This window comes from Acanthaster planci, linkage group LG08, assembly GCF_054643075.1.
Source record: "Acanthaster planci isolate LZ-2023a linkage group LG08, COTS_SCS, whole genome shotgun sequence".
Lineage (NCBI taxonomy): Eukaryota > Metazoa > Echinodermata > Asteroidea > Valvatida > Acanthasteridae > Acanthaster > Acanthaster planci.
In genome coordinates this window covers 6,362,112-6,387,519 of record NC_141784.1, presented here as the reverse complement: position 1 = coordinate 6,387,519, position 25,408 = coordinate 6,362,112, and the positions used below count along the sequence as shown (strand labels likewise).

Below are 25,408 nucleotides of genomic sequence, written 5' to 3'. Positions count from 1 at the left end.
TGAACATTTTATGTTGAAACTATATTATACATAAACTGAGACTCTTCACACCGTAACCCATTTTATGAAATCTTACGTTTATTTTCTGAATGTCGTTGCATTTTTGGCCTTTCTAATTAATAAATATTTCTTGCATATGCTGCAACTCTTGCGTGCTTATTTTTTCGTTTTAAATATTTTGTCATGCTGAATTTTGTCCACTACGAAGCCTATTACGGGTCAACTTGTCTGTTATTTAGGACAAGCTCTCTCCTACAACGGGAAGCAAAGCTTGGAATTTTCCTTTTGTGTTTAGGTACTAAAGACTTTCAGAGTTGCTGTTGTAAATCAGCACTCGGAAAGACTGCTGCTGGAACAACCACGCGGTAGGACGGCTTCCCGTGGTGACAGGGCCTTTGCCTGTGCCGCTCCACGTTTAGAGAACAAATTGCCATTGGAGATTCGGGCAAGCGACTCCGTCACTTTTTTCAAGGGAAGACTGAAAACCTTCCTTTTCAGCAGCAGTATGTCCCTTTCGTATACCTATTCCACTATAGTCACTCACGGTGTCTCTGATCACTTTTGTGGATATAGCCATCTTAAACACTTTGATGATTGATTGATTGATTTAACGAATCCAAGGTGTTTTTGTTTTGTTTTTAATTTGCATGACACGTTTGCCGTCGGCCGACTTGCAAGTAGCCGACTTGCCGCTTATTTTATTTGAGAGAATTTCAATAGACAATAAGAGGAAATATGTGTTTGATCAGGACATCCCGCGCCCCACAAAAACACGATTTAAAAAGAGTTATACTATAAACCCTTCTTAATCTTTAATTAACTCAAGAAAGGAAAGCAGAACAACTCAAGTTCCTTGTGTACAGCGCAGCCGCCTCAAAGAACTTTCGTCAGTGTGTTCCCACAATAAACTGCGAAAAGGGCCTCACCTTGGCAACCTCTTGGTGGTGCATGACATTGCGAATCGCCAGAACTGAGTGTCAACTTTAGACAGTGCAACCAAAAGGTTGTTCATTATATGTGATGTACAGCGTGCAACTATTGTGTTCTAATTGGCTGTGTGCACCTCACTGGCGCATAATTCACCATTTTGGTTCCAACAATTGAGACAATCATGTCGTAACTCTCTCGACAAACATCTCTGTGAATCGCCCTTATGCTGCGTTGAGCGTGGTGTATTTGCACTTTTTCCAACAAAGCAAACAAAAAATATTGCGTATGCACAAATGGAGAATACGAAGCAAGAATTTGAAATTATGTTGTGATACCTGAATGAGGTTGAAACTACCCCTCCTCTTCAATTCAACATCTCACTGTCCTGCGAAAAGCAAAGAAGACAGCTTCAGAGGGCGCTTTTAACACACAGCGCAACGCCGTCGAGGGCGACAGCAGGGTCTAACGGTTTCCAACGAAATTGACTCTTTGCTTACAGCCCGCCACAAATTTAGTCCAGAGTTTTCCTGGGGTACAAAATCCCGACTACTTAAATTTCTGTGTTTTAAAAACATTTTGTGGCAAATAGACTATAATTAATTTTACAAAGAAAGGAGGAAATAACCATCTGGACATTCACCTTGTATTTTTGAGGGAACAGATACAAACAGGCTCTTTTTGTAGCTCTATTTTGCAATAAAGAGAAGGCTTCTATTTATGAAAAGGTGACGCAATGCACGATGTTATAAGGCAGATCATAGCTCAGACGTTTATGATATTATACATTCAAAACTATAAAAAGACACGAGTTAACAAATTTTAATGTGATGTGTTTCTTCAACAACGGATAAAGTAGTGTTTTTCTTGACATTTTTTAAAAGTGTGGGTATTTGTCATTGTTTTCCATGGTACCTTATTTGCTGGCCTGCAACCACTGTACAGTCGTTACCAGTTCACTTCTCCAAGTACATTGTACTTACGCTTGTTCTTTGTGCGTGGAAAGTAAGAGCGCCACCGAACATTAAAGGAACTCATAGAAACTTACATTGTAATTTCGCGCATCGACAGAATGTAATGTTTTTTAGGGCAGAATTGCCTAACATACATACGGTGATGATTGGAATATAAGCCTGGTGTGTAAGCCGCCTGGTGTATAAGCCGCACTGCAGTGCTGACGATCCAACACGGTCATCGCGCTGTGAGCTGAAGCGCCAATACAGCAAGTACAGTTCGTCAACTACACGTGAAATTCTAATAAAAGTATAAAACAAAATGAAAATGGGTGTCACCATAAAAACTGAATGTTAAGTCCTCAAATTTAATATGGGGGGGGCTGCTGGATGGTGGTCCTGCATGGGCAATGCATCAGCTTTTGCCTTTTTTACCAACGGCCAGCAAAAGTTATGCACTTGGGGACGTACAATAAAATCTTGGTATTGAAGTTAGTTCTTTAAGTAGAAAGATCATTTTATCTCGTAAGTCGACTATTTTTTGGCCAAAAGAATAGGCTTTTATATAAAAATACCACTGTAACCTTCCACAACACTACATCCGATTATCCCAAAATTTTTGTAACGCCGATAAAGAAAAAAACACCGCCAAATCGCTTCAAAGTGAAAAATACGACACGAGACCTTGGTTGAGTCGACACATTGGAACCGCTTATGTTGCACTGCATGCATGCTGTTTGCGGCGCACACACACTGCACACCACATTGCGAACATTGCAAACCCTGTTTTCAGGCTAGCCCGACTACTACCACAGACCCATTCATGGACAATCCAATCGCTGACTCTTTCCAATAACCACTTGACCACAGAAAGTAAAAATGCAGAAAAATTCTGAAGCTATTCATGCTTATTATGATCGGCGAAAAGACGAAAAATCTGCAGCACGAAGATACACCACTGAAGCGGTTGATTCTTTTCAACGGTATAAAAAAATCTCTTTCTCTTTCTCAAGCGGTGGATTCTTTGTAAAAAGAATCAACCGCTTCAATGGTTATAACAATAGGTTATAGTATTTTAGGTTATAACACTAAAAAAAATTAGCAAAATGATTATCGGTCTCCAAAAATACACCATGAGATTGAATAAAAAGCGGAAAACAATCACTAAATAATCTTGCCACGGGCAAGTAAAGTTTAAGATTATTTACAAATTTCATGTAGGGCCTCTGTTAGTGACACCATGACTTGGAGAATTTTGTTAATAACTTCAAATCCTCAAATTTTCATTTAATCTGCGAGGTTCGAGGTTTCAGAGTGAACGACAACCAACGAAAACACGTGGTATGCGTGGCCCGGCGCGGCTTTTGTGACTGATATTATCCTTAAGAGTTTACCGTATAAGCCGCCTGGGGTGTAAGCCGCAGAGACATTTTTCAGCGTGAGAATCAACGCATGGGTTGCGGCTTATATTCCGAAAATTACGGTACATTTCCCAGAAAACTCATGAAAAAAGGAAAGGAATGAGGAGGTTCATGCCCTTGTAAAAAATACCAAACCTCTAAATTGGCAAAGGAAAGGAATGTTCATCGAACATTGTCAAGTTGTAGCTCTGAGAACATTCAGTCAACATATTGTTTTGATTGTACACACTATGGCTCTATACTTTAGCTCACATTTATCTTACATTTACATTTCTACTCTCTCTCAATACCTATACGTCACTGTTTAACCCCAACAAAATAATATTTTATGGCTTCAACACTGAAATGTACACCACAGTGGAAGTCTGAAATTCGGGGGAAAAGAATTAACTTCCCTTATAAAATGTAAACCTGAACAAATGTCGAGTTGACGATTAATCAGTGACGCTGCTCATCATCAGATCAACAGTGGCCTTTGTATGTAGCTTTTTTGGCATCTTGAACTGGTTGTAACTAGCTGTTGAGTTCGCTACGATGAATTCTTGTAATTTCTTGAAGGATCCTGGGCGAACGATCATCACTCGAGCTTCGCATATGGTGCCAATTGTGCGGTAATGGTCATAGAACTCATGCTGTTTGCGTAGGGACTTATCGAACTGATGAGAGAAAAAGGAATACATGCGATTCTAAAAGCCCAAACGGCAAGATGTGTGGAATTATAAGAAATAGCAGATTCGATTCCTGATGCCAAAATTGCATCATCAACAATAGCAGTTAAAAACAACTGAAATAGCAGTGGTGGTTGGGAAACAAACATCAACAAAGTTTCTACTTTATTGCTATAAATGTTGTTACTGTAGCCAGTGTGTAAAATTACCAAGGACTTTTGCTTCGACGACAAAAGCACCTCTGCTTCCAACTCGACGAAGAGTAGATAGTACATATCATACTGGACGCCTAAGGATAGAACAAAGATCATTAATCTCAATTTGCTTCAAGTGTTTCAAGTGGTATTATATGCTCTACATTTTTGTAAACTAATGGTATTGTGCATCATTGTAGTGTGTAGTGTAATAAAAAAATACGAAATATTTTTTTAGATTACAGTATGCAATAACTGCACGCTACAACCGATTTTCTGTGATATCCTTGGAATCGTTAGAAAGTAAACATTGTATCACATTATATTGTTCAAAGTTTTCTTAGGTAAATGGCAGCTATTTGCGAGCCATTTTAAGCGAGAAGTCAAATTTTATTACACCGTATCCAATACAATGTAACAATAAAATAATCAACAAATAAAAGTGCAAGAGCTAAATACTTTGTAAGGCATTTTCATTCCAACATTAAATGGCCGTAAACTATTGTCCAAGAGTGGGTTTTTTGCCTCCTCTTCAACGGAAGCTTTGTGTTCGAGGCCACAGAAATGGCCTTAAAAAGGCTAACAGGACTTTGGGCAGATATTTACCCTCTTGGTCCCCATACATCAATGGGCTTTCGGCGCATGTCCATTCCACGAGTGTGACCCCTGGCCAGTTTCCCAAGCTTTCCTGTATTGCGTTGTTCACAACAAGCTTGTCAATCTTTTCGCTGCGTAGATTGAGCAGTTCACCCGTTCTGAATTGAGGAGAACATTTATTATGACTTACAGACTACTTTCTCACTATCTTAACGTCAGGCCATTGTTGAATAGACAATTAATTCAAAAAAATTGCAGATGTCCTCGCCAGAATTATCTTTTTGGTACGAAATTTAACGTATAAATATTGACGGTCTATCCAGTTGAATTTACCTATACTTTATCTGAATCACGGGGCAGTTCTCATGGAAACCCACAACCTCAACCACATCGCCCATGCGGTATCGATAAAACCCAGACACAGTCGTTAGGACTATCTCGTAGCGTTTTCCAACCTCGATCTCGTCAATCAGTAGCGTCTCTGGATTCTCCTCCGCACTGTGGGCAATGAACAATAGGAATTATTTTAGACTTTGTTACAATACGGCTTGGCATGTCGTTCGTTCCAACCGTTTTTCCCAAGGGCTCTGGCACCAGCTAAACGTTTTCACATTTTCGACGGAAATGTCACAGCGTATTTTGGGAAATTAGTTGTACAGGCCGCACTTACAGACAGTAATGTTCACTGCCCGAAGTCATTAGGTGATTAAAAAAACAACAAGTTCATCCATCAAAAGTTGGCCTGAGATCGAAAAACTTTGGTTTCTATCAAGCTTTCTTACAGATTCAACTCAACCACACTTAAAAACAAAATTGAGAAAGGCTCCTTAGTTTTCCAATCTAACTAATAGGAAACTAATAATTTAAATGATGATAATGATAAGTAGATAAATACGTTGCATAATGGGGGATCTAGGACTGCACTCCCCGATTTATCTTTTGAGACTTGCTTCACATAGTTTTACACTTTTCAAAAAGAACTGAGTCTAACCAGAGGTCTTCAGGAACAAACTCAGTCAAGACTTCAGTGGGAAGCAGCACGTAGCGCTGTGGTTGGCCGTCCATCCATAAGTTAACTGCAACAACAGACTCGGTACAGGCATAGATAGGACTATAAGACCTGGTACCTACGCAGGATTTAAATGAAAGTCGTCAATTTATTTTAAATTTAGGGTATAACTTTTCTTTTTAAAGAGGCAAACTAATCCATAGTATAGGTTTGTCACTTTAAATGTACCAGTAAGCACACAACCAAAAACACCGGCCCGACGCTAAATGACATATTGGACTCTTTTGAATTGAACTCAAATTTGAAGAGTATACAAGCCAAATGTTACGTCACAGGGGAAAAACGAATGCGTTTTTAAAAAAAATAAAAAAAACCAACAAAAGTCCGGGTCAATACTTTCTCTAATTCGTCGTACTACTGTTACAAACGAATCGAATCAAAACTTCAGCAGCTCGAGATCTACGTTTTAAGACGGTCGTAATGGTAAAGAAGTAGACTCCAGACAGCACACAGGTATGTAACAAATAAAGCTGCAATTCTTCGGGTGTCAATAGTTTGATGGCTGTTACCTTTTGTATACTTTTCACTGAGTTTTTTCATGTATCCAGATATATCAATAGTTGTGATGCCCAGCAAATGCGGCCAGATCCGGATAGCGATGCCTTCAAAGCCTCGAGCAAACTCCGCTCTCAGCTCGTTGGCCCTCGCTAGGTTGGGCTTCAATGCAGCATTCAGGGACCGTCGAATCTCCTCATCAAGGTTCAAGCTAGGATTGATCCTGCCTACAGACAAATCCTCCAGGAACATATCTTGCTCATCCTCCAGCATTGCAAATGCCCTATACACCTGCGACGCAAATGGTGCCGTGAATATACAAATGCTTTTATCCAGAAGAGCAAAGAGAAGGTGGGCATAGGTGGCTTCGAAGTCAGTTGAAATCTGGAAAGCGCTGAAAGGTGTATTCTGTATGGCCGTGAAGTGAATTTGCTCGAATACACTTGCACTGATAAAGAAAAACGGAACAATGGGCAATCCTGACTTTGTAAACCTCTGTGCTGGTCGGCAATACAAAGTGAATATTTTCTGTATGGGACTTGGCTTATACAAGAACCATTGGGATATCATCAGTAAAAATACCGTGGAGGTTTTCATCACAACTGGAATCAGCTTTCCCTTGCCTGTGGTACCAGAAGAAGTCCCAAATCTGTCAAATTTGGTCGCCACACAGACGTTCTTCTCTCCTTCCGCCAGTCTCTGGAAGTAATCCTGGTAGTGGTCATACTTAGTGAGTGGATGTTTGTCTCGGAAATCTTGCAGTGATTGAATGCCTCTCAAGTATCGCCTGCCGTACTCAGTATTCGCATCACGGGAGATCAGCTCCAGGAGGAATGCTTCTTGCGCTTTGCTCGGCTGTCTCCAGGCCATCGACATCTTTGAGAAGAAGAACGGACCGTAGAGGTTCATCGTCTGATGGGTGGCATACTGCACTAGGAGTGTCTTTAGAGTATGAGTCTCAGAACATCGCAGGGTAGAAATGTGGAAGGCCATCATGGAGGAAAAGGTTCCCAAGACGGCAAAAATACCTAAACAGATAAAGACAAAAATAACCCAAACAAAAGCTAAAACAAACAAGCAAAAGCAAAAAACAACCAGAGCTTACTGTCTGTTTTCCAAAAGAACAGAGGGCTTTTTCGCATTCTTTTGTACATTTGATCCTCACGTAATGTGACCCCTGATGATGTCATTATGACAATTTTGCCCTGCAATCCTCTTCACGTGGTGGACCAGTAGTGTTCATAAAAATAAAATCAGTTAGATTGACCAGAGTTCTGAAGTTTGGCTGTTGCAAAACGGGTACAAATCCTACGGGAAAATATTAAATATTCAATGTCACGTGACTTGTCTGCTGATAACATGGTCATCACATGAGGGCAATCTCCGTATATAAACCTTCCCTTCCTATATATTTGCATGTTTTCTAATCCAGACAGACATGCACAATACAAAATAGAATATAACACATTATTTTCATTATGGAAGGAGGACAGATTATAGGTTGCAAACATTTTTTCCCTTTTGGCGTTCCCTACAATGTGATCTGGTCCCAGCACTATGCGCTTGGCAATTAGCCTGCTCCTGAGTATATGCCTTACACACTGTGCGCTGCGTGTGTTACAGTCAGATATCGCGTGTTCACGCACACAGTAGCCTGTGCAAAGTGAATGGGATTCTCGAGTTTACAAATACTGGAAGGGGGTTTTGTCCTTTGCGCTTCATCTGTGTGAAGAAGTACACCACTTACGTGCTTCAAGCAGTTGACTTCAATGTTTTAGCTATCGTCTTATGAAAATGTTATGACTTAAATCTGTAACGGTTGATTTTTTATCGAATTTTGAAGAATAAAATTACTTTTTATTATAACTTCCGATCCGATGACGCCATAGGCCCAAATTTCACACGTGTTAACTGGTTAAAGGTCATCACTTACATCGATTTTCAGGCGATATGGACAAACTTTGCCACGGACAGAATTTTCAACCTGTCACTAGAGGGCGTTCGCCGATTAAGTGACGTCATCAGTAGATGATTTGAAGAATACTATACCCAACAGACCAACACCGTTGAAAGCAAGTTGATACCTATTGCCACTTTCAAACAATAAGCCCACTTCCAGTTTCGATCAGTAGGAAGGGTCTTTTGATTTAACACACACGAGAGGAATACTCTGCCACTTGCTGTAAACAGTATTTTGCGGGAGGCCACGTTTGATTTGATACGTTTTTTGTTACATTAACATAATATTAAATATTAAGTCACTTGATGACGTCATCATTATGTTATTATTTTAGTGCCATCTTTTGTTTAAGGTCCATGCTTGGTGTAACATTGATGACAATCGAACATCGCTAAATTACCCAAATTGTGCTTTAAAAACGTGTACAAGTCAATGGGTTGATATAAATATTAAAAAAAAATTAATAATAAATCAGTAAATGACGTCATTGTGAGTCATTGTTTTAGGAGCATCTATGTCTGAGGGTTGTTCATTAATGTAAGTTTTATGAAAATCCAAAGTTGCGAAGGGGCTATACTTGTTGGCTGAAAAAACGTGCAGAAAATAATGGGGGGTGTTGGTCAGAAGAAACAACGACAGGTTTTATCTGTCTTAAGGGCAGAGCAAAGGGCTTTTTGCAATTTCCTTTTTCTTAAGAAAAGGGCATTCCTTCATTTGAAATACTGCTTCGTTTGAATTTCTTACTTCTTACTCAAATATCAATCCAATAATTCCAAACGTTTCTAAAAACATTTTTGGTATTGGTAAATATTTTTGAACCCATTCTGACTTAAGAATGTAACGAATGTAACGAATTAAAGTTTATACCCTTTACATCACGTCACCTTGTCTATAACACTTCCCATTCTAGCTATCTACCAAATTTCAACACCATCAGGCACGCGGTTCAGGAGATACAGAACTTTTTAAAAAATGTACTTTTAATGTCACATGACTAGTTACATGAAGAAGTCACCACATCAGGTCAATGATCGTCTAAAGTCCTTCCCTTTCAAGACATCTGCAAGCTTTGAACCCAAACGGGCACGTACTTCACGAGATGTAGGGCTTTTAAGAATACACCTTTATTGTCACGTGACAAGGTCATCTGATGACGTCATCATCACATTAGGCCAATTTCGTCTGTAACACTTCCCTTTCTAAATATCTGCCAAGTTTAAACCCAATATTGCATGAACTTCATCAGACATAGTGCTTTAAAGGGTGCACCATCAATGTCACGTGACTCCTCATATGACATTATCATCATATGAGGTCGATCTCCATTCATAAACCTTCTCTTCCTCACGATCTGCAAGGTTTCAACGCAATCAGACACGTACAATACTAAAGAACATTATTGTTATCGAGGAAAGAGCACAGATGAGAGATTCCAAACAATGTCATCTTTTGGCCTTCCATACAATATAATCTGCTCAGCGTCACTTGCTTGGCAATTTGCCAGCTCCCTAGTATATGCCCAATGCACTTTGCACGGTCACAAGCACAAACATTGTACGCACAAACTTTAATTCATGACTGCATTAATCAGAACTGGCAGTCTGTCTGTATGTCAATGCAACAGTAGGTCTTTTCACCATCACGTTAACTTCCTTGCTTTATTAAAAACAGCAGCTTCCTTTATCGTTGGTACCCATTCCTCTGATATCTACATGTAATTGCAGTTACGTTGAATTACAATGCTGGGAACTAACATGGAGAACAGATTTATCTCCAGCTTTCACTCCAGCAGTAGTACAAAGGACACCTACATGAACATGTATACACAAGAAGCAAAATAAGGAAATTCAACAATTTCGTGAAATCAGCTTACGGTACATCGACAAGTATAAATAACCGTAGGTCTACATTCGATTTACAGCTTACGGTACATCGACATGTATAAATAACCATAGGTCTACATTCGATTTACAGCTTACGGTACATCGACATGTATAAATAACCATAGGTCTACATTCGATTTACAGCTTACGGTACATCGACATGTATAAATAACCATAGGTCTACATTCGATTTACAGCTTACGGTACATCGACATGTATAAATAACCATAGGTCTACATTCGATTTACAGCTTACGGTACATCGACATGTATAAATAACCATAGGTCTACATTCGATTTACAGCTTACGGTACATCGACAAGTATAAATAACCGTAGGTCTACATTCGATTTACAGCTTACGGTACATCGACAAGTATAAATAACCGTAGGTCTACATTCGATTTACAGCTTATGGTACATCGACATGTATAAATAACCATAGGTCTACATTCGATTTACAGCTTACGGTACATCGACAAGTATAAATAACCATAGGTCTACATTCGATTTACAGCTTACGGTACATCGACATGTATAAATAACCATAGGTCTACATTCGATTTAGAGCTTACGGTACATCGACAAGTATAAATAACCATAGGTCTACATTCGATTTACAGCTTACGGTACATCGACATGTATAAATAACCATAGGTCTACATTCGATTTACAGCTTACGGTACATCGACATGTATAAATAACCATAGGTCTACATTCGATTTACAGCTTACGGTACATCGACATGTATAAATAACCATAGGTCTACATTCGATTTACAGCTTACGGTACATCGACATGTATAAATAACCATAGGTCTACATTCGATTTGGAATGTCATACATTTTTGGATATTAACACATGTACCATGAATCCATAATGATATGGTTTGTCAGGGGGGCACAGTTATGAAATGCGGTATGCACCTTGAGGGACTTTAGTCAGTTCGATGTGTATGTTCAGCGCAATCGTAAAACTTGCTCATGTACATGTACAGTACGTACATATACAGGTATTGTGCTCCATCCTGATTTGACATACCTTTGAATAAAATCCATCATTCTGAAACCATTGAACAATGAATATGTGCAAGTTGATCACTGGATTATGCTGAACATGTAGGACTTACATAATCTTTGTTAATCGCTGTTTTCATCATCCATCATTTGGACATAAGGTGACCATATCGAAATGTTAAAATTAGGCCATTTGTAGAGTTCAAGTTTCTCGGGATATGTCATGTATGTCAGTGCAAATTCAGAGCTAATCTCAGTGAGCTCTGTTCCCCTAACATCACTGTCCTGACTTAGCCCAGAAAGTGCAGACAAAAACTTGCAGTTGAGAATGTTTTGTAATACGCATACTTTTGCCTACCAGACCCTGTTCCAGCACTTCACCCATCCAGCTTCCAAACCCAGATGCCCGCTGACTATGTGTAGCTGTTAGGCTCGGTGCACCCTGAAGTGTGATGAATGTAGGGTATTCATGTCGAAGAAAGTTCTTTTCCTGTGCCACTGCCTAGCGGTTTTATTCATGCACACCCAGGAATGGAGAGAAGTAAAATGCGGGAAGCCGGATGGCATAGTATGCATGCACTAAATAAGATAGTCCCTAATTTATATATCACAGCATCCCCACTCTTTTGAAAGTACAATTTCAAGAAGGTTGTCTATGAGTTTCTGAAGCTTGAAATTTACTTTAATTTCTATTCTAGGCAATGCAATGTCTCTATGAATAACCTGTGATATGAAAGCGGTACATAACAATCAAGCCCCATCTGGTTTCTGGTAAAAGTATATATGATGAATGTAATATCAAGTTGGTTATCATGTATGATGCTTTGCAAATCTAACCATAACAACCCAAAAAGAGCGTCCTAGGCCGCACTGTGATGCATCAACCTCTAGGACTGTTTCAACCTCTGGGTCATAGTATTGTAAGCAGGTGTCTGCGGCTATGAGTGCTTCAGTGCAACAAACTCTGCCTGATGATCCTCTTGCCATATGAAGGGGATATTTTTCTTGAGGAGGTCTCTGAGGGACGCTGCTTTGTCTCCCAGGTTTGGAATGTATGGAGATACGTATGTGATTATCCCCAGAAACTTCTGCAAGTCCTCTTTGTCTTGAGGCGTCAGGATGTTATGGATGTCTTCCTCTCCGTCTGGATCTGGGCAGATTCAAGTGCTTGAATATATCGAGCCGAAGAAGTCGATGGCATTGGTCTTGATGGAGCACTTGGTGCTGTTGAAGACAAGGCCTTCACGCTTTGCGGTCTCCATCAGATTGATGAGATTCGTATCGTGCTCTGCTTCGGTCTTGCCATATGCCGCGATGCCGTCCGCTATGCCGACACATCCCGGTACTTGCCTGGTGATGTCATCCATACACTGTTGGAATATGTTCTGGCTATTAGAGAGGCCAAATGGTAGACGTCTGAAGCAGTATCGCCCAAATGCCGATCGGAGTGTAGTCAGCTCTTGTGACTTTTCACTTAGGTGCACCGCCCAGTATCCAGCTTTTGTACCCAACTTCGAGAAGTACTTTGCCTTTGAAAAGTCGGGGTTTAATTCCTCCAAGGTTGGGATCTCATGAAGGCATCTTTTCAGGCTCTGGTTCAGGCGCTTTGGGTCCAGGCAGACTCTGATTGATCCATCTTGTTTTTGGCTGGTTGTAAGTGAGCTACACCAATCGGTGTGATGGGTGAATTTACGGATCACTCCCTGTTCTTCCATTTTGTCCAGCTTGGCATTGAACTTAGGTTTAAGATAGACGCTGCACTTTCTTGGTGCATCAATGCTTGACTTGGCATCTTCTTTAAGATGAACGCTTGCTTTGGTTTTGAAGTTTCCTATGGTGTCAAACTGGTTGGGGTACATCTTTGGGAGGTCGCTCACTGAGTTGATTTGGTTTGGTACGGACGTTGACCATCCGCTATCTGTTGGGGTTGGGACACGGGTCCACTGTCCCCTTGACCAGTGAGAAGCATCTCAGTGGAGTGAATAGTAATCATCTGTAGGTCACGGCACATTGGCAGGCCGGCTATGGCCGGGCCAGGAACATCTATACGACGTAGAACTTGCTCTTGCTCCACTTGATCGATTTGTAATGACACAGGAGTTCGATGCTTCCAAGACATGTTATTTCTGTTCCTTTGTATGCTGTTAGTCTCGCCTTTATAGGTTTGACGAAAGATCTCCAGCGTTCTCTGTACATTTGTCGGATTGTACGAAGTGGTAGTGTGTTGCCACCAGCTCCGGTGTCAACTTTGTACGCAGACGGCGTGTACCCTAGATGTCTGGGCAGATAACTGCAATCGTCGTGTAGGTCTCATTTCCAACGTTTTTGACAGGGCTCATGTACGGGTTTGAGACTGTTACTGTGTGGAACAAAGTCTCATCCTCTTCTGCCGAATACTCTGCTGCATGGAAAGCATGGTTGTCATCACTTGCACTCCTTGCTTTTAGCTTTTTGGTGTGTTGGCAGAACTTGGATCCGGGACTGCAGCTCTTCTTTTCTGTCGATATTTTTCAGCCTCGTCTCCTCGGTGATTTGGATCTTCCGCGATCCTTGCTTCTTCCATTCGTTTTTCTGCAGTATTTTGCCCAGTTCCCCTTAGACCCACAGGCCTTGCAGGTGTCTTTGTAGGCTGAGCAACGTCTGGGTGGGTGGGAAAGTCCACATTTGCCGCTTGCCTGTTGGTGTGAATGAATGGACAGACGCCCAGGCTCCAGTGACCGGAGACACACTTTCCCAGCGCTGATGGCTTCGTATTTTCGGCCATCGTCTAGCATACCCTCGATGCTGTAGCCTATATGCTTGTCGAGCAGATCTTTCTGGAACATCTCTGATGTAGTTGATGCAAAATGACCAACTCGATAATCCGTTCGGGGCACTCATCAACACCAAAGTTGCATTCACTTGCTTTCTCTCGACATCTGTTAACGAAGTCGTCTATAGGCTCCTCAGCTTTCTGGCGGTATCGCATCAGCTCGAGTCGGTGTATTCGAAAGTTGACCCTGATGTTGAGCTGTCGCTCGAACAGCTCCCAAAGCTTTGCTGGCTCTTGTTGTTCCTCAGCTTTCAAGCTGGATGAGTTTATTTTCTTGAGGCCTTCTTTTTCGACTGCTATTTTTGTTTTGATAGCCTTCTTGGCAGGATTGGTGATGTCCTGGTCCTGAAGGGATAGCTCCATTCGCTGCCAGAAGAGTCTAGATTCCTCTGCGATATCACTGGCATTCCAGTTTACTTCTTGGAATTCGGCCATGATTACGAGTTACAGCTCTCTAGGGCTGTGCCTGACCTGTTCCTGTACCTGACTGAATTTGGTATTTTTCAGTATACAAATGCAACGCCATTACAAATCACACTTTTCTTTCGGATCTGTGAAATCTATCCAAGTGCAATATTGTCACAATGAATGCGACTTGTAACCACAGTAATTGAAATATCAAACGGTAAATACAATATCAAAGAGTGACTGCAATATCAAACAGCGAATTCAATATCACACAGTGAATGCAATATCAAACTGTGAATGCACTTTCAAACAATGAAATATAGCCATGTGATTGCGACGGGAGAGTCTTAGTTACTCGTTGATTCCGTTGATGCACAGTTCCGGCGAGTTTGGACGGTTACGGCGGAGCGATAGGGTCAAAGGTCAATCCTCAAAAAAACTTGACGTGGAGTGTCCATACACTGTGCAGTATGTTCAGGAACTACTTTATGCATCCGCACGCATAAACTTGCTTAGGATAATGTCGGGCGGCACCGATACGATGTGTGTGTTTTGGGCCACCACGAAATGTAACGTTCCAATGAAGGTGTAAAAAATAATGATGCGACTTGTTCGATGAAAAGATATTCAAGGATTGAAAAATTCGTAGGGTGCACAAAACGATGAATTCACTGTCACGTACGTTAGGCAGTTCCGTTGATCCGCGGGTCAGCTGGGGAAAATTCCTTTCTCACGGCACGGGGATGGGATGGGAGGAAATGTTCACGGTTTCAGGGACGGGTTGGGGAACCTGACGCCAATAACACGGTCGTCCCTCGGCGCTGATACTCCACCTAGTTTCACTGCTCAGTCGATGTTGGTCGAACGAGGTCTAGACGATTGTCGCCGCAGAATTTCGCTGCTACGTCGGCCGGGATGTTTCGGCTCCGATCGATAGGTTTTCACCGCCTGGTCGGAGGGAACGTGGACACTAATGGTCGCTCGGTTTCACTGCTCGGTCAGGGAAAATCAGGCTGATGATCAACTTCCGTTTTACCGCTCGGTCAGAGGAAATGTGGACGCTGACGGTCGCTGATTTCACTGCTTGGTCGGGGAAAACAGCTAAAACTAGTAAACCGTTTATAGTGTGCTGATCGTCGCCCAATCCGCACACAGTTGGTAACGTTTAGGCTGACGTTAGCTCACGATTCGCAGGCTGCGGTGCGTGAGCTGTGTGGGCTATGCCGTTCATGTCCCGTACGTGTATGTAGCGTACGTCATGTACAGTACAACATGTAATTGGTGTACGTAGGCCTAGGCCGTGTGTAGCGTCGTCATACGTCAGGCCTAGACATCGGCTGGCAGTGGGCTTGTAAGGCTCATTCCTTGCGGGGTTTGAGTCCACGGGAAGTTTTCTCCGGGGCTAGCGTGCTCTATGGCTGTTCTCCTACACCGCTGCCTCCATGAAGTGTGATGAATGTAGGATATTCAGTCCGAAAACAGTACTTTTCCTGTGCCACTGCCTAGCGGTTTTATTCATGCACACCCAGGAATGGAGAGAAGTAAAAGGCGGGAAGCCGGATGGCATAGTATGCATGCACGAAATAAGATTTACATATCACAGCACACCCTTGCTAACGATCATTGTGATCATGCCTATTAGGTGTCAACTCCGTCTGCAATTTATTTGTGCCGGTGCATAAATTTGGTTTCAGTCCAGCTTTTATGGGATTACCTTGGAATCTTCTGATCAAGCAAAATCCATTGAGAACTCAATTGGTGTAATTTCAGGTCCGGGAAGTCCCAAGAGGTCCTGAGAAAACACATGGGCCAGTCGAAAATATCGTCCCGATCGAATCTATGTATTGACGCGAGACCGCAGAAATGATTGATCCATGCACCTTGGAGGAATAAAACAAGCACCGACGATTTGTGTTGAGAATCAAAATTGGTTGAGGCCTGAAACATGAAATCTCAGAGTTCATTCCCCTCGATATTTCGCACGATTTTTTTAACAACCATATAGCCAAATTATATAGCAACCTTGCAATAAGACTGTGCGACAACGTTCACACTGACCATAGAGCTCTAGCTATGCATCGACCGACCGTACGGACATGCGCAAACGCTTAGGCAAAAAGGCACTTGTATGTATGCACAAAATCAATGGGATTCAGTATGTGTACAAACTCAATGGGAGAAATTCAATCTTCAAAACTAAATAATAAATCTAATAATGATGTCAAGCTGACGTCATTCCTCTATGGCAATCTAGGCTGTATGGTCTTTGCTTAGATAAAGTTTTGTTTTGTTGAGTGGCCAAAGAGCATGCCATTCTGGCACTTGAAAAACGATTACAAAACATATGCGGAAAATTAAATAATCAAAATTCTATAACAAATAAGATGATGACGTCATGATGACATCATGATTTAGCATACATTCTAGGGTGATAGTGTAACAATGTGCCGGGTTTGAAGTAAATTGGCCCAAAGTAAGGACCGAAAGTGGTGTGTAGAACGACCCCGTTTTATGTCAATAACAAATATTTGAAAAAGAAGAAAAATGCCGAGAGGTTCTACGTCTGTTTGCAACAGAACATAGGGCTTTTTCGCAGATTTTTGCTTCCAAGGCTTCTAATGCAAAACAGTTTTGTAACAGCATGGCAAACAAGCTAAAACATACATAAAGATCGCTCAAATTTCATCTAGAGCACATCCCGGTCTGATAACATACCAAGTTTCAACCAAATCCGACATACTGCTCTGTAGATATAGGACTCCGAAATAATGGACTTTTAATGACGTGACATGACCCACGATGACGTCATCGTATACATCTATGCAATAATGACTATTCCTTTGCCTACTTTAAATGCTGTGTGAAAAATTGCGAAATGCCACCAAAACATCCTGACGAACAGAAAACAATAAATAAAGAATAAAAGAAATAAATAAATAATAAAAGAAAAAAGAAACGACAGGTTCTATGTCTGTTTGCAACAGAACATAGGGCTTTTTCGCTTTTCATTGAAAAGGCCATTGTCGTGATTGCATATCTGCAGGGTTTCATCTTACTGGGACACATACTTTGGATATATAAGGCTTTAAAGGATACACCTTTAATGTCACATGACTTGTCTACTGATGACGTCATCATCCCATAAGGTCAATTTTCGTCTATCACACATTCCCTTCCAGATACCTGCCAACTTTCAACACGCTGTTCCATGTCCTTTTGGAGATACGGGGCCTAAAAGAGTGCAGTATTTAAACCAAATTGGATAATACTTTTGGAGAGACTGTACTTTAAATGGTGCACCTTTAATGTCACGTGAATCGTCTGCCATCACGTGAGGTCAATTTCCGTTTCTAAATCTTCCCTTCCTAACTACTTGCAAGGTTTCAACCCAATAAGACATGTACAATACGATATGTAATACAAAACATTATACTTACCGCGGAAAAGGCACAGATTCGATTTTTAAACATGTGTCCCCTTTTTGCGTTCCATACAATGCGATCTGCTCTTGGCAGCGATTGGTCGGCATTTTGCCAAGTCCCGAGTCTAGAAAAACCCTACGCACTCTGCGCCGTCTATGTTGCAGGCAGGTACTGGGCGTCCACACCTGTAAGTGTGTATTTGCCTGCAACTGGGGACCCCCTATTGTTCCTCTTTTGTTTGTACTTCAACTTTTTTACAAGACCACCCATATGTTTTGTACACAGTTGTCAATCGGGGACCCTCTGTCACTCGGGGACCTTATTGTCCTCTGTTGTTCAGGGTCCCCAATTGAATGCAGAAACAAACTCACCCACACACTGTCACACAACACCAACCCACACAGCTCTGTGCGAAATGGGATTTTCGAGTTGGCAATTTATATATTAATGGGGTTTTTGTCGGCGGCGCTTCACGTGTGTGAAAAAGTGCACCTGTTATGTACTTCATGCAGCTGACTCCAATGTTTTACCTGCCATTTCATGCACAATTCACACTTATATCTCGTACGCGGGAGTGATTGTTTACCGGATTTTGAAGAATAAAAAAAGTTTTTATCGTAACTTCCGGTCTGATGACGTCATCAGTGCTATTCTTCACACACGTGTTGACAAGGTAAAGGTGATCATCTACATCAATTTTCATTCAAAATACATTTTTAGGAATTTTTAACCTGTCGCTAGAGAGCGCTCGATAATTAGGTGATGTCATCAGTAGATGATTTGAAGAATACAATACCCCGACAGACTAACACAGTTGAAAACAATATTGTACCTTTCAAGTCACGTGACTTGTCATTTGATGAGGTCATCATCACATGCAGTCAACCTTCGTCTATAACACTTTCCTTTCCAACTATATGCAAACTTTCAACCCAATGGAACAGGAGATATAGGACTTTAAAGAGTGCACCTTGAAAGTCATGTGACTTGTCACTCCATGACGCCATCATAAAATGAGGTCAATTTTCTTCTTTAACCTTCCCCTTTCTCGTTATCTGCATAGATTTAACCCGATGGTACACGTACTTCATGAGATAGGGCTTTTAAGCGTGCACTTTTTAAGTCACGTGACTTGGCACCCGATGATGTCATCATCATGTTTTCGTCTTTGATACGTCTTTTTCAAAGTATGTGCAAAGTTTCCATCCAATGGGCCACCTACTTAAAGAGATAAAAGTCATTATCACTTGAGGTGCATTTCCGTCTATAACTCTTCCCTTTCCAGCTATCTGCAAAGTGTCAACCCAATGGGTCATGTACTTAAGGAGATATAGGTCTTTCAAGAGTACACAATTAAGGTCACATGACTTGGCACCTAATAACGTCACCGTCACACGTGGTCTTTTTCGTCTTTGATATATCCCTTTCGAAATACCTGCAAAGTTTCAACCCTATCGAACGTGTAATCTAGGGGATATAGGCATGTTGATGTCATGATAACAATTTTGCTCTTAAACCCTGTCTACCCTGAGGACTGGGTGTGACGTAATATGTATTGCGTCAGATTGATAATAGCGCGTCAGTCTTACTGTTGAAAAACGTGTACAAAATATATGGGGAAATGTTACATATTCAAAATTCCACCCTAAATCAGGTGATGACGTCATGTTTGCAAAAATCTTTGCTATAAGTTACTTAACTTACTGGTAGCACCTTGCCCACAGAATGGCCGGAAATCACGTGATATGTTCGTTCCACCAAATGCAATGCATGACCTAATCCACATCCCGTCAATTCTCCTAGCTATCCCTGATGCTACTTTTAGAGGGGGTTTCACTAATAGAGTCATCCGGACAGTCACTGAAACAGGGCGGGCCAAAAGTAGAAAAACAACGCTTTTTTGCATACTGCATTATGCAAAAAGCCGACAGGTATGTATAACATGAGATTGAGGTCTTGTTATGTATGTGTTTAGAAACATCCAGGATTTGGGGTTATCATTCAAAACATGTTGACTGTTGATAAGGATAAAGTCTAAATAGAACATCCTGAATTTAATTTTAGTTAAACAGCATTAAGTAGCATTAACTAGAGGTAGTGGTTGTAACACCAACCACAGAGCTTTTTCGGATTTCAAGTTGTTTAATGGGGAGAATAAATAAAAACACATTAATTTCAAAAAATCATAAGATGACGCCATAATGACGTCATCGTTTTGGAATTATTCTTGTATCAAGGTCTTTGTTGGCTGTAGCTTTGATGACGATCAAACATCTGGAAGTTACAAAATTGGTGGTTTGAAAACGCGTACAAAGTCAATGGGATGAAAGAAATATTGAAAAATCAATAAAAAATCAGATGATGATGTCATCATGACGTCATCCCTTTGAAATAATTATTGTATCAGGGTCTTCGTTGGCTACCACTGTGATGGCGATCTAACGTTGCAAAGCTACCAAAAATGTGGCTCGAATATGTGTACAAAGTCAAAGGGTTAGAAACGTGTGCAGAAAAACTGCGCCTTTAATTTCATGTCACGTGATTTTTGTCTAAACTGGAAACAAATTATGAAATATTATTTGATAATCTGACTCTTGGGTATATTTGCAATCAAACGGAAGGGAAAATGTGATATGATTTCTCTTTCGTTCTAGTAGTAATTTTCGGTCGAAGCTAAGGACAGCTCACGCATAATTATGCTCAAAAATTGCTTGTAGTAAAGGAACGTGTACAAACAGTATGGCAAAAAAAATATTACAAATTCAAAAATAAATCACGTGATGACCTCATCATGACAGTTATTTTCCTAAACCCTCTCTAACTCTTGGACCAAGAATCTCCACCTAACATATATCAAATCAGGTTGAGAACAGTGCTCAAGTCTGGCTGTCGAAAAACGTTTACAAAACCTACGGAGAAAAACGAAATATTCAAAATTCAATAACAAATCATGTAATGACGTCATCATGACGAACATTTTCCTAAACCCACTCCGAATATTGGATCAAGAATCTTGACCTAACATATATCAAATCAGGTTGACAACAGTGTGGAAGTTTAGTTGTTGAAAAAGTGTACAAAACCTATGGAGAAAAGTTAAATATTCAAAATTCAATAATGAATCGTGTGATGACGTAATCATGACGAATTTCTTCTAGGACCCTACTTGGATGATAGTCTGAAGGTCTGCCAGTCGACTAGTAGAAGTCTGAAAGAGGAAAAAACAAAGAAAAACCAGAGGTCATCTTTCTGTTTGCCAACACAACATAGGGCTTTTTCGCATCCTTTTCTTAGTAGTTGAACAATCAATCTACTGCACGAACGTGATGGCGAACCATTTGGATCCAAGGTTTCAAAAGAATATCAGGCATGTACTTCAGGAAATAACGTCCTTTAAATAAAATATAATTTGACTCCACATCGATGACATCATCATCACATCAGGTACATATTCCTCTGGAGCACTCCCTTTTCATGATATCTGCAAGATTTGAACCGGATCGGACATGCACTTCATGAGATAGAGGGCTTTAAAGAGTGCACCTTTGATGTCACGTGACTTGTCTCCTGATGACGTCATCATCAAATGAGGTTAGTATTTCTATGAAGCACTCTCTTTTCAAGATATCTGCAAAATTTGAACCTGATGGGACATCTACTTCAGGAGATATAGGGCCCTACAGAGTGCACATTTAACGTCACGTGACTAATTCCCTGATGGCGTCATCAGCACAGGAGGTCTACCTTCGTCTGTAACAGTTTATTTTCTAGTTATCTGCAAAAATTCAACCAGATAGGACATGTCCTTTAGGAGATAAAAGGCATTAAAGTTTACTGATTTTATGCCAAGTCAATAAACGTTTACAAAACCTACAGGGAAAATTGAAATATTCAAAAATTAATACAAAATAAGGTGATGACGTCATCATGACGCTATTCATTTTCAATAGATCTTGCATCAGGGTCTTTGTTGAACATCACTTTGTCAACGATCAAGCGTCGCAAAGCTACCAAAATTGCGGCTCGATAACGTGTACAAAGTCAATGGGCAGAAACTCGTTTGCAGAAACAGTGCTCCTTTAACTTCATGTCACATGATTTGTGCTTAAACTTTACCATTTTAATGAAATATTCTTCACAATGTAATTACTTTAGTATTATCCTCGCTTTAAGGTCTGTGTTTGGTGTAACTTTGATGAGGATCAAAGATAGTCAAGTTTCCAAAACAAAGCCTTGAAAACGTGTACAAAGTCAAGGGGCTGAAATGAATATTTAAAATTCAATTAAAAAATCAATAAATCATCATGACGTCATTGTCCCAGGCACTTGTTTGAAGGAAGGTCCTTCAATGATGTAAGCTTGATGAAGATCCGAAGTTGCAAAAGGATCAAGTCGATGGTGGAAGAAACGTGCACAAAACAAAAGGGCTTTTGGTCAGAAGAGGAAGAAGGAAGAAAAAACAAGAACAAAAAGAATCACTTTTTCGCAAAATGGCGAAAAAGCCAAGGAAAAACCAGAACAAAAAGAATGACTTTTTCGCAACTTGCAAAAAAGCAAAAAAAAAACAACAAAAAGATTGTTTTTTTCGCAAAATTGCAGAAAAAGCCTAAAAAACAGAGCAAAAATATGCCTTTTTCGCGAAATTGCGAAAAAGCAAAAAAAAAACTTTTCGAAATTAAGAGCTGTTTCGCCGAAACAGCTGATGGAATTTATTATAGGGCAGCTGAACTGGCACGATTGTGCCCTAGTTATATAACACAGCGAGAAAATGGTTACTACATACTAAAGCATACACTTACCTGTTGCGACTTTGCTTGGCCAAGAAGCGTCACTGAGCAGGTAACTATAAACTGCATACGAAATGACAGATAAAGACACCAACCCCCATACCAAAAAGCGAAATGCCCATGTTACGGCCATACTTTACGAAAGAACGATGTGATATACTTGGCTTAAAACGCTGATTCAGGTTTTAGGTGTTCTTTAGGCGCAAAACAGCGAACTCTTGCTTTTTATAGTACATTTATCCACGTGATACTTTGACCCTGTGAACAAAGAACAGAATTTGTATGAATTTGCGAACGTGCATGCGCTTTTGCAAATAAACATTTTTTCTTTCATTACATGGAGCTGGGGCACACAGATTGCGTGCTCTTTGACTTGTCGGCAGCTTCTTATAAAACAAACACAATTATAAATACTAATAATACTTTGAGCACTTTGAACTTTGTGTAAAAAAATCTCAGTTTATTGACCTCTCGTAGAACATCTGACAATAGGAATTGTGCCAGGTGTGGATTTCTGGAAAGAGATTGGCATCCACTCAAGCACAATTACAGTGGCGTCCATGTGTCGAACGGCTGAGCTCGTAAATTACATTTGAAAGCAGTCCTGGATTTTCCTCAGTAGCTACAAATATTACAGGCAAAGTTAGACGGAGGCTGGAGACCAACTGACAGGTGGCGCTCTTCATTTAAGAAACGTGTTTTCCTGTACAGTGCGTGTAAATAGGACATATAGGTCCCCTATGCACTCACCCATAAGCAAAAGCACCTCCAATAGAATAAAACACAGCACTAACCGCTGCGAGGAGAAAATAAATCTCTCTGACCCCTTCGCATTTTTGTCTCTTTCTTCCAATTGATGCGCCAACTTCATATATTTGAAGACTCGGGTACATTGGTGGAAACGCGGTTCGTGGATGGAGTGTTATTAAATAGTGTAAAGCTTAATTTAACACTGGAGACCCATATAACTACCGGTAGCATTTCCTTAAACTTTGAAGGGTTGCAATCCTCTAAAAATTATTCAGGAAGCTTGTTCTGTTGAGTTAGAGTGCGGGGAAAGAAAGACATCTGGTAGTATTTCCTATAGAGCAGAATGGAATTTTGTAAGCTGAAGAGTTTTCTGTTTGCAGGAGCGTCAAGATTCCCGGACTTGAAAGGCATGTCAACAGCGTCCAATCCCTGATGATCCGCCTCTGAACCATTTCCAGCTAGTAACTATGGTTTTTTGTGTATGATTTTTTGCGCGGTAATTCTGAAATACCCGTTCTTAAAGTGAAGTGAAGTAAAAACTATATGAGCGCCCAGCCAGCTTAACTTGGACGGGTGAGAGTACGGTGCAAACTAGCCCATGTTGGTGGAGTGAGCTGTACCATCTAGCGGCCCGTTGTTACAATAATGTAACAATCAGTCAATAATGTAATACCAGCCGATAATGTAATAAAAATTGGCCGATAATGTAATACCGGCCAATACTGTAGTAACAATCGGCTGATAATGTAATAACCCAAGCGACCCAAATGTAATAAAAATCGGCCGATAATGATGGCCGAAGTGATGAGCTCCTCATTAAATTGAGCTAGTGTTTCCCACTACCCGCAAAGTTTCAAACCAGTCGGACATGTACTTCAGAAGATACAGGGTTTTAAAGGATACATCTTTAATGTCATCCGACATGTTAACTGTTGACGTCATCGTGACATGAGGTCAGTTTTCGTCTGTAAAATATCCCTTTTGCGATATCTGCAAAGTATGTAACCAACTCGGCCTGTTTTTTTTTAGAAAATGTGGGACTTTAAAGGAAGCACCTTCCATATCACTTGATTTGTCAACTGATGACGTCATCATGACATGATATAATTATTCGTCCTCAACACTTCCCTTTCCAGCTACATGTATTTGCAAAATGTTAACCCAGTGGGTCAAGTACTTAATTAAGGAGATACATGCATCGAGCTTTGAAGTTTGCAACTTAAACGCCAATCAAGTCCAATAGGTGATTGTGCATGTTAATTGAAATCACCTCAACACTAAATAAAAGAACAAGATTTATGTAATGAGGTCATCATAATTCATCTGAGTGTTATATACACCTTGAGAAAAGGTGATGTCCATGTTTAGTTATAATTTGATGGCAAAAAAATTGAAAAATTATCACTTCAAAAGCAATAAGATAAAATGAGAGGGATGTGCATAGAAAATTCGAAGAAAACCTAAGTCCCCCAAAGCCGCCTAAGCAACAAGCAAATCTACGGTTCGTACATTAGCGGCCTCCGTGTTATTACATTATCGGCCGGTTTTGGGTTATTACATTATCGGCCGATTTTATTACATTATGGGTCGCTTGGGTTATTACTCTATCGGTCTATTGTTGTCACATTATCGGCCGATTTTTGTTACATTTATTGGCTTGTATTACATTATTGGCCGGTTGTTAGAATTATCGGCCGTAACACCCGTCACCACTACGTCCGAATCGTTTGTCGAGCGAGACACTCCCTTGTCCCTCGTCGCTCTGGTTCAACTAGCCTGAGTCTTTACGTAGCTCGCTGGGAAGGGCTGATGGCTTTGCACTATGATTGGCTACAATGTGTAGGACCTGCGACCGCGAGGTTGTCAATTTCTAAGTGTTGTTTAATTTGCTAGGTTCGCCAATTGCAATGTTTGGGCAAGGGCAAAGTGCATGAGAAAAACATGGCCTTGGTACAAGAACAGTGTGGTAATCAATTTTATCTTCTCGCTAAGTGTCTTTAGGCGATATATCTGTAATCATTGATTATAGCATTCAATTTTGGATGAAC

The 25,408-nt window shown here is 40.6% G+C and overlaps 1 protein-coding gene across 2 annotated transcripts; it reads right to left on the bottom strand.

The window, feature by feature from the left end:
• Positions 1-55: 55 nt before the first annotated feature.
• Positions 56-22,840, bottom strand: LOC110987768 (GH3 domain-containing protein-like). Of its 2 annotated transcripts, XR_015426217.1 has the most exons (8): positions 22,623-22,840; positions 6,339-7,352; positions 5,752-5,887; positions 5,094-5,258; positions 4,770-4,918; positions 4,179-4,258; positions 2,040-3,957; positions 56-1,315 (listed from the first exon to the last, which is right to left on the bottom strand). XR_015426217.1 is itself a non-coding variant. In XM_087140328.1 (7 exons), the coding sequence occupies exons 1-7, from the start codon at positions 22,741-22,743 to the stop codon at positions 3,736-3,738; spliced, it is 1,887 nt and encodes a 628-aa protein (XP_086996454.1). In that variant the 5' UTR covers positions 22,744-22,840; the 3' UTR covers positions 1,674-3,735. The 2 variants fall into 2 exon arrangements, 1 of the variants encoding a protein (XP_086996454.1); XM_087140328.1 differs by lacking the exon at positions 56-1,315 and having other exon boundaries at positions 1,674-3,957.
• Positions 22,841-25,408: the final 2,568 nt, after the last annotated feature.

Bases quoted from the DNA above. Each gene is read 5' to 3' on its own strand.
- LOC110987768 (XM_087140328.1), bottom strand. From the start codon at position 22,743: ATGGCCGTAACATGGGCATTTCGCTTTTTGGTATGGGGGTTGGTGTCT. The intron at 5,888-6,338 runs GTAACAGCCATC...AATCCTGCGTAG, and splicing joins CAGTGAAAAGTATACAAAAG to GTACCAGGTCTTATAGTCCT. The intron at 3,958-4,178 runs GTAATTTTACAC...TTCTCTCATCAG, and splicing joins CGTCGAAGCAAAAGTCCTTG to TTCGATAAGTCCCTACGCAA.